Raw genomic sequence first — 15,406 nt, forward strand, 5'->3', positions numbered from 1 at the left:
AGGAAGGAAAATAAAAGTGAAAATGTTTAATAATCTGTCGTAGGAACAGTTTTTCCAGAACCATTGTTGGAGGCTGTTGATGAGCAACCATTTGTGACTCAGCACTGGAAAGATTTTTTTTTTAAAGAATAGTAGTTATTACTTCACGAAGTACAATAAGTTATGTTATCGTTATGTGTGTTTTGTTTGTTATGCATTCACGTAATAATTTACCTATATTTTTGGATACGTAATTCGTGGTTTGTATTGTATTTAATGCAATTAAAATGTTATTTTCAAAAATGTAGGACATATTTAATGCCGACCGTTTTTCTGGTGGTTAAGTTTTACTCTCATTTATATTTTGCTTACCACATACAATATAATATGTTAATATTTTGTGAAAATAATGCATACACATTAGATACAGTGTTTCCCGTATTAGGTGCTTCGTATTTATATAAATTCTAAAAAATCATTATATTTGGATAGTAAACAATAATTTTAGTAAAAGTTGTTTAGTGACTCTAAATAATTGGTTATCTATGATGAAGATTTAATAGTTTGAATATTTGATCGCTTATTTACTAAAAATAAAATTTAATCTATATCTTTTATCTTGGGTTAAAACTTACTGTAATTATGTGTATAAGAGTGATTTATACCAAAGTTTAATATTGATTCATATAGATAGGTATTATACTATTATTAAATGTTTGACTTTTGATTTTCAACGTTTTTAATTATTTGTAACACTAGTTTCAGATAAGCAGGTTTTGATCCAATTTTTGTCTACATTATTCGCATGTACAATATAATTTAAGTCCACTATAATAACACTTCCAAAATACTTATTTTTTACTCAAGGGTGCCGACTCTTCTTACAACATTATATTGAACCTTGAAAAAAATGGTACTTACTCAACAAGTTTGTATAATATATGCTTGCATATGGTTCAACAAATGGGCGTATTTTCAATTAGGTACCTATTAATAAAATTAATAACTTATCTTATAGATTTATCTTACTAAATATTCATATATTGTAGAATATATATATATACGTCTTGATTCGATTGCAAATAAATTGTACTTTGTTTGTAGATTTAGTATACACTTTGTACTTATTACTTTTAAAACTTGTTTATTTATTTTTTTTTTTATTTATATTTTTTAAAACACGTCGATAATTTGATTCAATGAAATTATTTTAATCGGGAATAATACATAATATTACAATATAGTGTATACAAATAATTAACTACTTCGAGTAATATCTAGTATCTACCTAAGTGTGATAAATGCTTATTATTTGGTAGGTACCTGGTACATATATTTATAAATTATTTATACTTCCGTAATCACAGGTTAAATTTCTATAAACTTGCCTGTTGTGTATATAAAATATATCCTAAAAAACCTATACAAAGTAATTTGAATAATCTTATTTTAAATAGTAAAACTAAATAATTTAAACATGTTCTGTGAAATACTCATGTAATTAAATAATATATAGTGTATCAAGTTTATATAATATATTTTAATACATTAATATGATGTTTGCAGGCTGTTTTTACAGTTTTAAAAAAAATCGACTCAACTGATGTAGAAATCTATTTTATATTAAAAATTATTTTCTATAATTATTCACAAATGGTTTTGGTCCTTTTTACTATTATTGTTTTATGATTGTGGAATATTTTTTTTTTAAAAAATCTAAAAAATAAATTAGTTTAAAAAGTATCTAATTTCTAGAAGTTAAAAAGTGTGTAAAATAATGAATACGAACACTAGGTTTAATTATTGACTTTTTTGAATAATCATACTTATATATAACTCCTAGATGATTTGAAAAACCCAATCATTGTCTCCTGGCTACGCCTATTTATTTAATTATTATTTATTTATTTATTTATGGGTAAAGACCCGTTTATTTTTTTTTTACTTACCTAGTAAGTAGTAATATAAAATATATTAGGTATTAAAATCGTTAAGTTTTTTATTCAACAAAGGTTGTCATAGGAATTTTTGACTTTAAAATACAAATTATTTTTTTATACAGTATATAGTCACTACAAATTTCAAAATTATGATATATTGTATCTTCATAAGTCGTAGCTGTCTGTTTGTTTTTGTCTATAAACTATTGTTGTGCGTGGAAACTGTTATCACTAAAGATATCATTTCTCCGTTTGCTGTAGTAAATATCATGTTTTAAAAAAATCTATTTGTATTAACTATAAGAGTATTTTTTAATTACAGATCCCAAATAAAGAAATAGATTACAACAGTAGAGTCAATTTTAATGAACAAAAAAAAAGGAAAATAAAATCGAATATAGTTAATTATGTACAAAAAAAAAATCTAATTTCGAATTTTCCAAACCAATGTATGGAAAATAAGTTAAAATCAAAATCATCTAAACAAATTCAAAACGAAATCAAAGTAAAAAAAAGGGAGTCAGAATGCTTTAAAAGTAAGAGATAATACAAATTTATGTTTTGAGTAGATAGATATAGCTATGAAAATCGTGCCTATTTATTTTTAACATTTTTGTACAGATATAATAAAACTTATTTTGAATCTTGTATTCAATTTTCAAGAATTTCGATCCAGTGAATAATTTTTTTATCAAAAATTATAAAAAAAAAGTACTAAAATTAATTGAAAATTTCATGCTTATATAAATAGCTCAAAGATAGTTTTAAATATTTTGACAATTTTATTATATAATAATTAAAATAATAATATGTTTAAACATTTGGTAAAAATTTCAAGTATATCTACTGTAATTTTTTTATTTTTGAAATGTAACAACTACATATGAAAAATTCTTTAAGTAGAAATAAATATTCTACGGGTGAATATCGAATGTCATAAAAATTTAAACTTGAAATGCCCATAAAAAATTAATTTAACTTCACAATAGAATTTTTTTTTTTTGTATTGATGTTGAAAAACTCATAAAAATCTTGTATTACATTATCTTAAGTATAAAACAAAATAATTTGGTAATTTTCTTGATTTTATGAATTTTGTTAAAATTTTAATTTTAAACGCTTATAAAAAAAATATTGTGATTATACATTGTTGATATTTTTTAATTGAGAAATCAATAATTTATGAAAAGTTTTGTATTTAATTTTCAAAAACTTTTACCAAGCGAATAATTCTTAACAACATTTTTAGAAGTAAAAAAAACTAAAATTGAAAATTTCTCATACATAGTTTAAAAATAGTCGAAATATTTTCAAAATTTTAATGTAAATTAAAAGCAATTATAATTTCAAGTATCAATAGATATTCGTTTAACAAATATAACAAAATCAATTTTGTCGAACATTTTTTTGATTTTTTACCACCCAAAGTGCTAATTAGACCCTTATTGAGATATACCTAAGTACTAACTCTAGATACCCAAATTTTCTATCAGAAACCACCTCCGTTTTTGGAAATCTAAGTATTTTTATTATTCCAAAACGTAGTTTACAGACAAAAAAAATATATAATTTATTGTAAAACCAATACATTCATCACTCGGCTCAAAATCTAAAATATATTATAATTTTAAATTAAATAAAAACAATTTGATCGCTGTGACATTTATGACATTCCAAAATCAATATTACAATTAATTATGTATTATAATATAATAACAATGTTTAGGTACTCAGTATAAATTATAACCGCATATTAGCCGATAAAATTATTTAAATATGTACTCTATTATCGTTGATAAGTAATAAATATATTATTATATAAAATATTTAACAATCTAATATCAGTTTGTATTGGTTTATTAATGAATTTGACTATAACTTATAAGAGAAACTGTATCGTATAACAAAAGTATATTGATATAATTTATAGTTTCTGTTAGCTAGTATAATGTATAATTATACATTGGTAACAATCATAAAGGCATAGTATTTAATAGGTACCTATAATTTAAGATGTATACTATTATTATTACTAATATAGTTATGAATAACTAATACCTGCAGGTTGTATGAGCAACCACTAAATATTTAATAGTAAGCTATAAAACATAATCTAGTAGCCCATGATTGGTCCAATAAATTTTATCATAGCAAATAAATAACCATCAATCAATTTTTTATGGTGGTTAAATAAGCATTTAAAATATGCATATAATATGCATTATACGTATTGTCTATGTTTTAATAATAATACCTCAGTTTCCGGAAAAGTCGGTATACAGGTGTCGGCATTTTGCTTTTGTGAACAAATCCAATATATAAACATCTAAAATAAATAGCTAGGTGAGTGTTGTTTAATTCTACCTATATAAACAAATTGATCCAATTTTATTTCGGTTTGAACATACGTTTCAGCAGATAATTTATTTATCTTGATACCTAATGTATATATTTTTATTATGAGTGATTATCTACAATATGACGTATACGATATTATATTTAATACAATGAGCAATAAATATAAAATCAAATATAAGGACATAATGGCTTGTGAGTAAGGGGAGTTCATTATTACAAAATTGATGACAAAAAACATTTACTAGGACTATCAAAATGTTGTCATAACACCTAATACATCACAACTACCATTACATATAAGTATAACATACGGTATTTATTATTAATGCTAATATTACCATTAAGTATAACATAAAGTAAAGAAAAGATAAGCCATTTGCCTATATTATAATATGTCCATGAAAAACATTCAATATTCATGTATTTATGGTCTTATGAGTACAAAATAAAACAGTTTAACAGAAATATATGTTATACTTAATACTTACTATACCTAAGACTGATAATGTAATTTTAAATGAACAAAAACAAATAATTTACCCTACAATAATATAATAAAATAAAATTGAACAATTTAATTTAAAATTAAGGTTAAATGTAAAGTTATTCAAATTAAATGACCCTTTTAGTGGATGTTTATTTGTTTTCCTAATTTTTGTGGGATCATTATACTACTGATATTATTTAACCTTTTGTCATGTTTATTTAAATTAAATGTTCATCCATCGAACATATTAATTATCATATCTTTATTCAACGTATGCAAAAATATCAGAGTAGACCGACATTATTATAGTATAATTTTAATTTATTGTTAAAAAATTAACTTATACATTAGCATTTTAATTGTATTTGACGTTATGTATTTACACGCTCAAATACGATGTGCATATTTTTTATTTGTACCATAGTACAGTTAGTAATAATATACAACACATACATCTAAGATTATTTTCATTGATATAATTAAATACTATTGCTTAAAACCATGCACTATCAGTAATACCTAATGTGTATAATAAATGTCGCTGATTTTACTAGATTTTACAGAAATAAAAATAGGTAAAAATAATAATTTTTAACCGAAATCTGTAAACAAAAAAACTAGCAATCGCAACAAAAATATTCTTTTTTATTTGACAAAATAATTAAACAAAACAATATTTAAATAATAAGTATGTTATGAATAATTCAATTATTATTATAAAACATATTATACGTCCGACTAAGTTAACATACTTAAAAATTAAATTACTATTTTCAATATTTCGATATTTTGTTATTTCGACATAATAATATGAACGTTAGTTAATATTATATAAATATTATTGTGTATATTGTACAACATAACTTAATCATATTATTCTTAATAATTATAGTTAGGTAGAGTTCACCAATATTGTGGCAGTAATGAATGCTGAAGATCTTAAAGTGATATAATATTACAACATCATATTCATATTCATATGGTAATAATGTGAAAATTCAAGTATCTTAGGACTTATATATTTACTAAATTCTATATTAAATCGACATTGTCAAACATAAGATATAAAATATGTAAATATTTAGGTTAGGCATAAATTATTATAAACATGTATATTTTAAAATATCAAAATTAAATGAATCTTAACTAAAACATTTTTATATATTTATATAATTATTAGATCAGTTTGATACAATTAACTGTAGTAATTCATCGTATACTTATACGAGTCAAGTTCTGTCCGGTCTCGTAGACAAAAATATGGGACGAGTCATGCAACGAATTATTATTGTTATGAAAATCATAATTTATTATTTATCAACGTAACGTGCGAATTTTACGTTTGTTTTCGATGTATTCAAAGCTGCACGGGTGCCTGAAACGACGTCCGTTTGGGATTTTAGCGGCACGTGGTCGTCAAAACTGGCAGGCGTCCGGTTCGTAATCGACACGCACAGCACAGTGGGCATAGACAATAGTATACCTGTAAAGATATTAGACATGGCGGCTGGCACGAAATCAAACGGTTTCCTCAACAAAGATTGGATGGCCAAGGCCAGCGCGCAGTACGGACATCTCGGACCGGTCTCGTTGTCTGTTATAAACAGAGCGGATAAGAACGTTGCCGTTTTTATCGGTAACTCGCGTTTAGGGGTTTTCTGTCCAGAACTAATTTTTTTTGTAATAATATAATACAAGTATCAAATAAGTATACGTTAATATGATACGGATTTATGTTGCCGGCCGAGTCGCTCAAAATTGACCAACAACGTTTTTGTTTTAGCCCCCATAAATAGACGTAACTACGGGTGAGAACTAGGGAGGTGCTTAGCGCTCAACTACTTCATTAGCACTACCAAAGAACTCGATTCATTATGCACTTATATGCTATATAGTGTATTAATTTCTATAATATGACAAATAATAAATTTACTACGGGCTATAGAATGATTTTTAGATTTGTAACTGTTAAATATTGACAATGATTAAACAAATCAATTATAACCCTAAGAAATTATTTATGAACTTTCATCTGATGACAAGAGAAATGCTTAATTCTGTAGATAAGAAAAAAATTTACGAATAAGGAAATAAAGTCATTTGTATTGTAAGCTTTGTATAATATTTTAGCACTCTCTAAATGTAAAGCTTGGTTGCAGGTCCCAATCCCCTGTAATGAAGCGGTGCAGTACGTTTGGGCATTTTTACCTGTTTAGTATTCAAAATCCACACAACGTTTGGGCACTAAAATGTAAAATGTACATACCTTTGTTTAAAAAGTATATTAAATATGTACATACACGAATAATATATATATACAAATATACATATATATCAAAATAATATAGGTAACATACATAGGTAAGTATATACTGTATATCTGTATATACCTTTAATCCAGCGCGACGGTAGTGGCGCGAAGCTGAGTAAAAAAAAAAGCGGAGCGGTCACATACATTACACGAGCAATAATAACCACATTCGGGACTTCCTATTTATTATATTAATAAAGAGTCTCAATTTCCACCAAATATTTGGGCAGAAACTCCCATAGCTTTCCATAAACATTTCAATGCACAATTTTACCATTAGCATCCAAACATATTGGAATGCTTATGACAAAGGCGACATAACACTAATTGAATACTTAAAAATTATGGGAATTCGTTATCAAGGAAATAAAATATAAATGCTAAAATTATATAATATATTATTATTATTTTTTTTTTTTTAAACTTGATACCTTCATTATTTTGATTAATATAATATTACTATTTTTATTTAACACGAGTATAAATAACTTACGTATTTTATAACACTGTAGCTAACTATCATTGTATATTTTTATTACTTATACTATTTTATTATTTACATTAAATTATATTACTTATATTATTTTGATTATATATATATTTGTATATATATATATATATATATTATGCATGTATGTACATATTTTATATACTTTTTAAATAAAGGTACATACATTTTACATTTTAGCGCCCAAACGTGGTATCTTTTTAGGGATATAGAATGCCAAAAACGTGTTGTAGCCGTAATGAAGATATTTTTTTATTTAAATATTTTAGGACTATTAGCCGAAAGATAAAAATTGGTTATTTAGGCATAATATAGATACATAAAAAAAAAAATAATTTTGGTGATTGTTAGCAAGAAAATAATACCAAGGACAGTGAACAGGTTACGTTTTGCCTAGCAAGATATGTAAATACCAATTTTCTAAAACGAGACCATATTATAGGCAAGGACACTAAAAAATAATAGGAATTTTAGTAATGTAGGTACGTCACGTACATAATAAATGTGAACAAGAATAAAACCTGATTTTGTTAACAATTTTGTTGGATTCAAAATTGAAAACGTTTATTTTAAAATGCGTATCATATATATTACGAGTAAACTCGTAGTTTTACTTATTTATTATATAGTTATACCTTATACATACACATTTTTTTACTATATACTATATGTATGATTGACTATATTTTTTTTATTGCTATTAATCACCAATTTTAAAATATGAAATATAGTTATGAATACATAAATAAGTAATTATAAAGAAATACAGTAGAATAGTATATATTGTGTATTTTAGAGAAGTTATCAACAGGAACAATAACAATTTAATTTAATTTTTAGGATTTGTCAACTCTCAAAACAATAAAGACTTTATTACTGGTATGTGGTCTATGGGAAGAAACTGTAAAAATAATTTGGACACTCATCAGTCAGTATTTAACATACCGGATGTTCTGTATAAAGATAGCAATGAACAAGGTGATTAAAAATTGCAACAATGTGTTATTTTGTTAGTTCCTGTGACGTTACTTAATAAGTGTCAGATTTTATAAACACAATCTTGACATCTTTTCATTTAAATAATTACACTTTTTCCGGAAATGTAGCAACGTGAAGTATTAAATAGTTTTATTTGCATATATTATGTAATCGTTATTAATAAGGTATGATAAAAACGTATTATTTAATTTAATAATTCGATATTATTACTGAGCACCTTAAGACTTCAACAACAGTATATATTCATAATACAAAAATTATTAATAATAAAAAATATTCAATAATATCTATAACATTATTAATTTATATTTTTTGTTCTATGATGAACGTGTATCAACTTAGAATTTTTAAATGAGTAACACCACTAACACCAATATTTAAAACCATAAAATTATAAGACTTGCTACAGGCTGGACAGTAGTATTTGGTGTTAATTAATCTACAATTTTAAATTAAAACAAGGTATTAATACATTATCATTTTAGTGTAATATTTAGTGTGAATAGTTAATACTTACCACTTACAATGATATGTGTAGAAAAAATGCAAACAATTTTTTTCTTTATTAATATTATTATTATTATATTTCTTCATGATATATTCTATTTAAAAACAGTATTACATAATAATGTTATGAATAATAAGCAAATTATGCTGGTAAAATTATAATCAATATATTGTTAAAAAAAAAAATAATTATAATAATATAATAATATATAATATATTATATTATTATAATTATTATTATTTATTAATACATTTATAATGAGTTTCCAATAATATAAAAAAATAATTTACTTTCAGATGTTTATTAGGTTATTAGATTAACTGTTTACATTTTAACAATTGAATTATTTAGCTCATTATTTTTTATAATTTATAAGTTACAATTTTTAATTTATGTAAGTTGAATAAGATTGGTTATACGTAGTAGTTACCAAATGTAGAACCAATAATAACATTTTAATTACAAAAGATAAGTAAAATAAATATGAAAAATGTATAATTTTAATTGACGAATTTTATGTGAGAGGTAACTTTTTAAACATAAACGTCGCTATAGCTCCGATATAGTTATGGATATGTGAATGAGCCATGAGAAAAAAATTCCCAACATAAAAATTTAACAGTAGTTTATAGATTACTAATAATATTGCAATAAATATGTATTAAAGGTACTAATATGATACGAAGTAATCTTCTAACCGGAACGAATAGAATATTTAACTCCTGGTCTTTACTAACAAAATATATTATAACACCTCCAAAAAATACTCAACTTTGAGGATCTCATTAACAGATTATTCAAAAATAAAAATGTATAAAAAAAATAATTTAAAAAAATAATTGTGTAATTGTATACATACAATACATTCTTATTTAAAAATCAAAAGTTGATTTTAGTTTCACGCAAAAAATAAGGGTTGATAATATAAAGGGAATAATGTTTAAATTTTATAAAATGATAGTATTCTAAAAAATAAAATTTTAAAATGTTAATACTTTTTGAAATAATGAGTGTCTTACGTTAAACGAATCAGCTATATAATTGGTAATATATAATAGGTACGTCTATTTCCGTTCAGACACGTTTTTGAAATACAATTATTTATCGTTTGATTCAAATTTAACACATCCATTACAGATTTCTAGACTAAAGTGATCTAGGTCCTAGGTATTTAGTGATGATATATAGTACCACTCGACACTTACTTTATAGCGGAGCAACTATTTTCTAATTATTAGTTGTTTCCTTTTTTTAAATCAAAAAGAAATTTGTAATCAAATCAATATAATACAAAAATAAATTTTAACAATGTTCAAAATTTTCAATTGCTAATTTTTGGATTGTTTCTAAGATTGTGCTATGTAATGTCAACTTCGTCTAGGTACCCATTGATATCTTGTTTTGTATTAATATACATTTGAGCCAAACGTTTTTTATATTATTGTTATACTTATAATGGAGATAACAAGATAACATGTTACACAATTTATGGCTAATATAGAAAATGTGGGTAATAAGTTATCAATACTATATTATAAAGTAACTAATTACAAATAGATCAAGGAAATACTAGCTGTGATGAAACAAATGTTTTACATTTCAAGGCCATCATAAATAAAGTAAAGATTTACCTGCTTAAAATATAAATTGGGGCTCAATTTTCTAGAAATTAAACACAACAAGTATTTAAACTTATAATTGTAAAATAAAATTGTTTTACTCATCCTTAAATATAATAAACATAAGAACTGATAGATTATGTCAGCTTGGCAAAACCATAGGGTTTGTGATTATAGATTCAAAACTTATTTTAAGCTATACATAATACCACGAATCTGAAAAGGTTAAGTACGCGATAGCCGATAATAGTAAATTTGTATTGGCTAACTGGCTTATAAGTTATATAGTATATACACACAACGTTTTAGGCAACAATTTGCTTAACCTACCGAAACATTAATAATAACAATAAGAGACGATGTAAGACAAAATCCATTCACCCATATTTTTCCCTAAAAATGATTTTTTCGTATACATTTAATTATTTTTTATTGAATTAAAATTTAACACATCCATGAGTCATGACAGTAACCTACTCCAGTGTTTCCAAATTATTATTGAGCCACGGACCCCTAGTTAAAACTTAAATTGGACGGGGGACCCCTTATTTGTGACTTACTTTTCAATTTTATTTAATTATATCATTATAATAATTGTCGACCTATTTCGCGATAATCGAATTTATCTATCTATAAATTTATTTATAATACCTGGAATTTCAAACCACTACGTGCTTAATAATTCCACTAAAATAAAATAAAAATATCACTTCAGTACTACATAACCATGGACCCCTAACATCAATACGCGGACCCCTGAGGGTCCGCGGACCACCAATTGGGAACCACTGACCTACTTAGTAACAAGATACACTGCACACTTATGGAATAGCTAAGTGAGTTTTTTAATTTATTAAATTAACGTTATACGTAAGGTAACATAATAAAATCATCAAGTATAATATCTTTAATTATCTATGTATCTAATTAAATCACGGCTATTAGCAACGTTCTATAAAAAAATTTTAATGCTGTGAAAATTATACTTACATAGAAAAAACACTAACATAATAATCATAACTTAAGATCCATAAATATCTTTAAATTACAATATTGAAAACTTAGAATCAAATTTATAGAAACAAATAATTCTGTTAACTTGTTTGGTTTTTACTTTTTTTTTTTATAAAGTTGAAGTTGCTTTTCTCTCAGATTTCCAAAACTATACCGAGTTAAGTAAAAAATCGCAAAATTGGTCAATTTAAAAAATACTTATGTTATTACGTCTACTTAAAACTTATGGAATCCATTGCGTTGCGAATTCCTTCTATCCAAAATAGAGGTCTATAAATAAAATCTTAATTGACTATATATATATATATATATATATCTTTAAATGGTTTAAATTTTTAAGTTTTAAATATAAATTATTTCAAGTTGTGTCATTATACGCACCTATGAAAAATAAGTGACCTCGAAGTCATATGTAATTATATAGGTTTATTCTAAGATGATTATGATATCGTAAAAGTACTTTAGCTTAGTTAATTATTAAGGATTTCTATTGTTTTTGTTGTTCTATGTATCTTGTGAGAAAGCACTTTAAATCTTAACTCTATAGCAGAGAAATATCACAACGCAATATGTTCACGTATTTATTATCTTGTTTCAAATACTTGTAATGCGCATATTATTAAATTTAATAATATTTCGAGATTGGATTTTCATGACTAGTGTTCTTGACAAATAGGCGGATAATTTGTAATTCACACCCATTAAAAAATAATAATAGGATTTGGTTTAATTTTTATTTTGTTTTTTATATGTAAGTAGATAGTATGCTTTACTAACAATTTTAATACAATATAAAAATTATTAAAATGTTTCAAATTTTTAAATTAATTTAAAATTTTTTTTTTACGAGTTACTGTAATTAAGTAATTAATTATTTATTATATTTTTCATAACGTGTTTTTAATAAAATTTTTTCAGTTTATCATTTTTCATAGCCGGGATTTATAGCTATTTATTAGTTCTTAAAGCAGTTCTTATTTATGGGGAGATATTATAAATGATCGCTAAAAATCACTACCTATGTTAACTGTATAATATAAATTTGTATATTTGTACTATTCTAAATAGTGTTCTAACTATTAAAACTTTAAAATTACTAAATCGTTAAATTATAATTACATATGACCCTTTCGACTTTCAATCGAACTCCACAAATTTATAAATTATAGCCCCTAAAACAATTTTTTCATTTATTTTTTAGAAAATATTTCTTAATTATTTCTTTAACATTTCAAAATTTAGTCTAAAATGAAAATTAGTCAATTTTATATTTTATTAAAATTAATAATGATAAATAAACATAGAATTTTAACGAATTATTATTTGAATGGATTTAACTGGTTAAAGGGATTAACAAAAAATGTATTAAAAAATAATAATCTTCAATTTTTCATTTAGAATGAATTTATAATAAATAAACATTTAAAAAAAATTATTATATGAAAAGATTAGATTAACAATAATATGTTAAATCATTTAACAACGCTTAAAAATATTCTAATTAAACATTAATTATATTCATGATAAGTATAGAATACGAATAACAGTTCTGTTTCAAATCCAAACATTAATATATTTTGTTTTTACTCAAAATATTTACGATACATCAAAATTATATACATGAATATAAAATGTTCAAAACATACATTTTTTCACATTCTATGCAAAAAAATGAGCATGGTCACGTTCGATTTCCGATTTTTTTTTCGATTTCGTTAAATAATTACGCATTCATATGCCCACATGATTCATTGTAACAGATTTATAAAAACTTATTATAATTTTACTATATTATTATAATTTATATAAATGTTTATATTATTTTTATTTTTACATATAATATATCTATAAATTAATATGTTATAGCAAAAGGTAAAATGTATTGATAGCTAAAATTAATTTAAATTTAGTAGTTTTAGATAATACAAATTTGCATTTGATGTTTTTTTAAGTTTATTCGATTAAAATATAACCTTAAATACGATTTTTATTATTTTATTTGCATTATTATTTCTTTTAATACAATATTCAGTTACATTTTTAATTTTTAACTGTAGGTATAAATATTACATTTATCCGATCTTCGGTAAAGATTGTTTTTGGAATGTAAAAATTTTTTAACTGTTTTTAAATTTATAATTTAATAATAATTGCTAGACTAATATATACCTTAGCCTACGTCTAAGTGAAAAAAAGATGAAAGTCCTTGAAATCAGAATTCTGGTTGTTTGCATTTATTTATGTAAAATAACAAAAACATTTTTATTAATACGTGTATTACCTAGATGATTACCACCAGACATTAGTTACTATTAATGAGATCTTTATTAATATTTTGACACGTTCTTATGACTTTTAAGAAAAATGTATTGCATTATTTTTTAATGATAATTACGCGTGGTCTAATGTAATGCTCTTTTTTGATTGATGTGTAATTAGGACTTATAATAATATGATTAGGTATTCTTGTATGTTTAATATTATTATATTAAATTATGACATATAATAATACTAATGATAGAAAAATTAATTTATTTAATGACCATACATTTATATAAGTATAAACAACAAAATGTGTAAACATCGCCTTAAATTCGATTTCCGTGTATCAAAATACTCAGCAAATTATTCTACTTTCGAATATGAAATTAAAACTCTACGTTGTTATTTAAAACAGTAAAAAACTTAAAAAAAATATAAGGATAAAAATATAATGTTTTAATAAAAACGTTGATTTTTTTTACAACTTGAAACTATGTAAAAAAAATATTTTCAAAGACATGAATACTTTTTGAAATAATGAGTGGTTTATGATAAAAGAATCACCCTGTTTATTAAGCAAAGCTATTGTGTGTGTACGTGTGTGTGTGTGTAAAATCTCGAAGTATTTAGAATTTTAAAGAAGGATTCATACAGGAATTTGAAAAAAGAATATTTTTTTGTGTGCATAAAGTTGCTATTATATTAGTTATAGAAAATAAAATAGTTATTATCATGGATATAATTTTAGACTTATATTTTATATTTAGTCAAAATCACCCTAATTAGTGTGTCAAAAGTATGTGTATAACTTAAGTTTAACGTAGTTTATTAAGACAGGGTTAATTCATTGTCATTATTTAATTTACCACGGGCAACGCTATGCGAAATCATATATAATTATTATAATTATATCTACTGAATAAAATTAAAGGCTTAGAACAAATATCCTCAGTTGTTGACTGATTTTCATAAGATTGACATATATAGATTCAGTAAGATTCACAATATCTTGGCTACTCTTAATAATTTAATTTGTCAACACATTATTTTTGAATATAGTTAGCCCACTCAAAAATTATCTTATTATATATAAATATATATATATAATATATTGTTGTCATTGGTTAAAGAAAAGAGAATAGTTATTATGATCCAATATAATTTTAGACCTATATTTTATATTTGTTCTAAATAATTTGAATAACTGTATTAAAATCTATACAATTGATATTTAACGGAGTTTAATTAAACCGAATTAATAGACAATTAGTTTTACACAGGCGATGCCGTACAGGATCAACTAGTATTATCATATTCTTAACTTGATTATTTTTTCTGAAAGTCGAGTGTCCGTGACCTTGATACTCAGGATATTTTTGGTAAAGCATGCTGAACATATTCAGCAAGATAACTAGATAATT

The 15,406-nt window shown here is 23.7% G+C and overlaps 1 protein-coding gene across 1 annotated transcript; it reads left to right on the forward strand.

Annotated features, from left to right (window-relative positions):
* The first annotated feature begins 4,462 nt into the window (after window positions 1–4,462).
* Window positions 4,463–8,569, forward strand: LOC113552442. Its single transcript, XM_026955321.1, has 3 exons — window positions 4,463–4,469; window positions 6,128–6,400; window positions 8,424–8,569. Exons 1-3 carry the CDS (start codon window positions 4,463–4,465, stop codon window positions 8,567–8,569), a joined length of 426 nt encoding a protein of 141 aa, XP_026811122.1.
* Window positions 8,570–15,406: the final 6,837 nt, after the last annotated feature.

The sequence above is a fragment of the Rhopalosiphum maidis genome, chromosome 2 (assembly GCF_003676215.2).
Source record: "Rhopalosiphum maidis isolate BTI-1 chromosome 2, ASM367621v3, whole genome shotgun sequence".
Lineage (NCBI taxonomy): Eukaryota > Metazoa > Arthropoda > Insecta > Hemiptera > Aphididae > Rhopalosiphum > Rhopalosiphum maidis.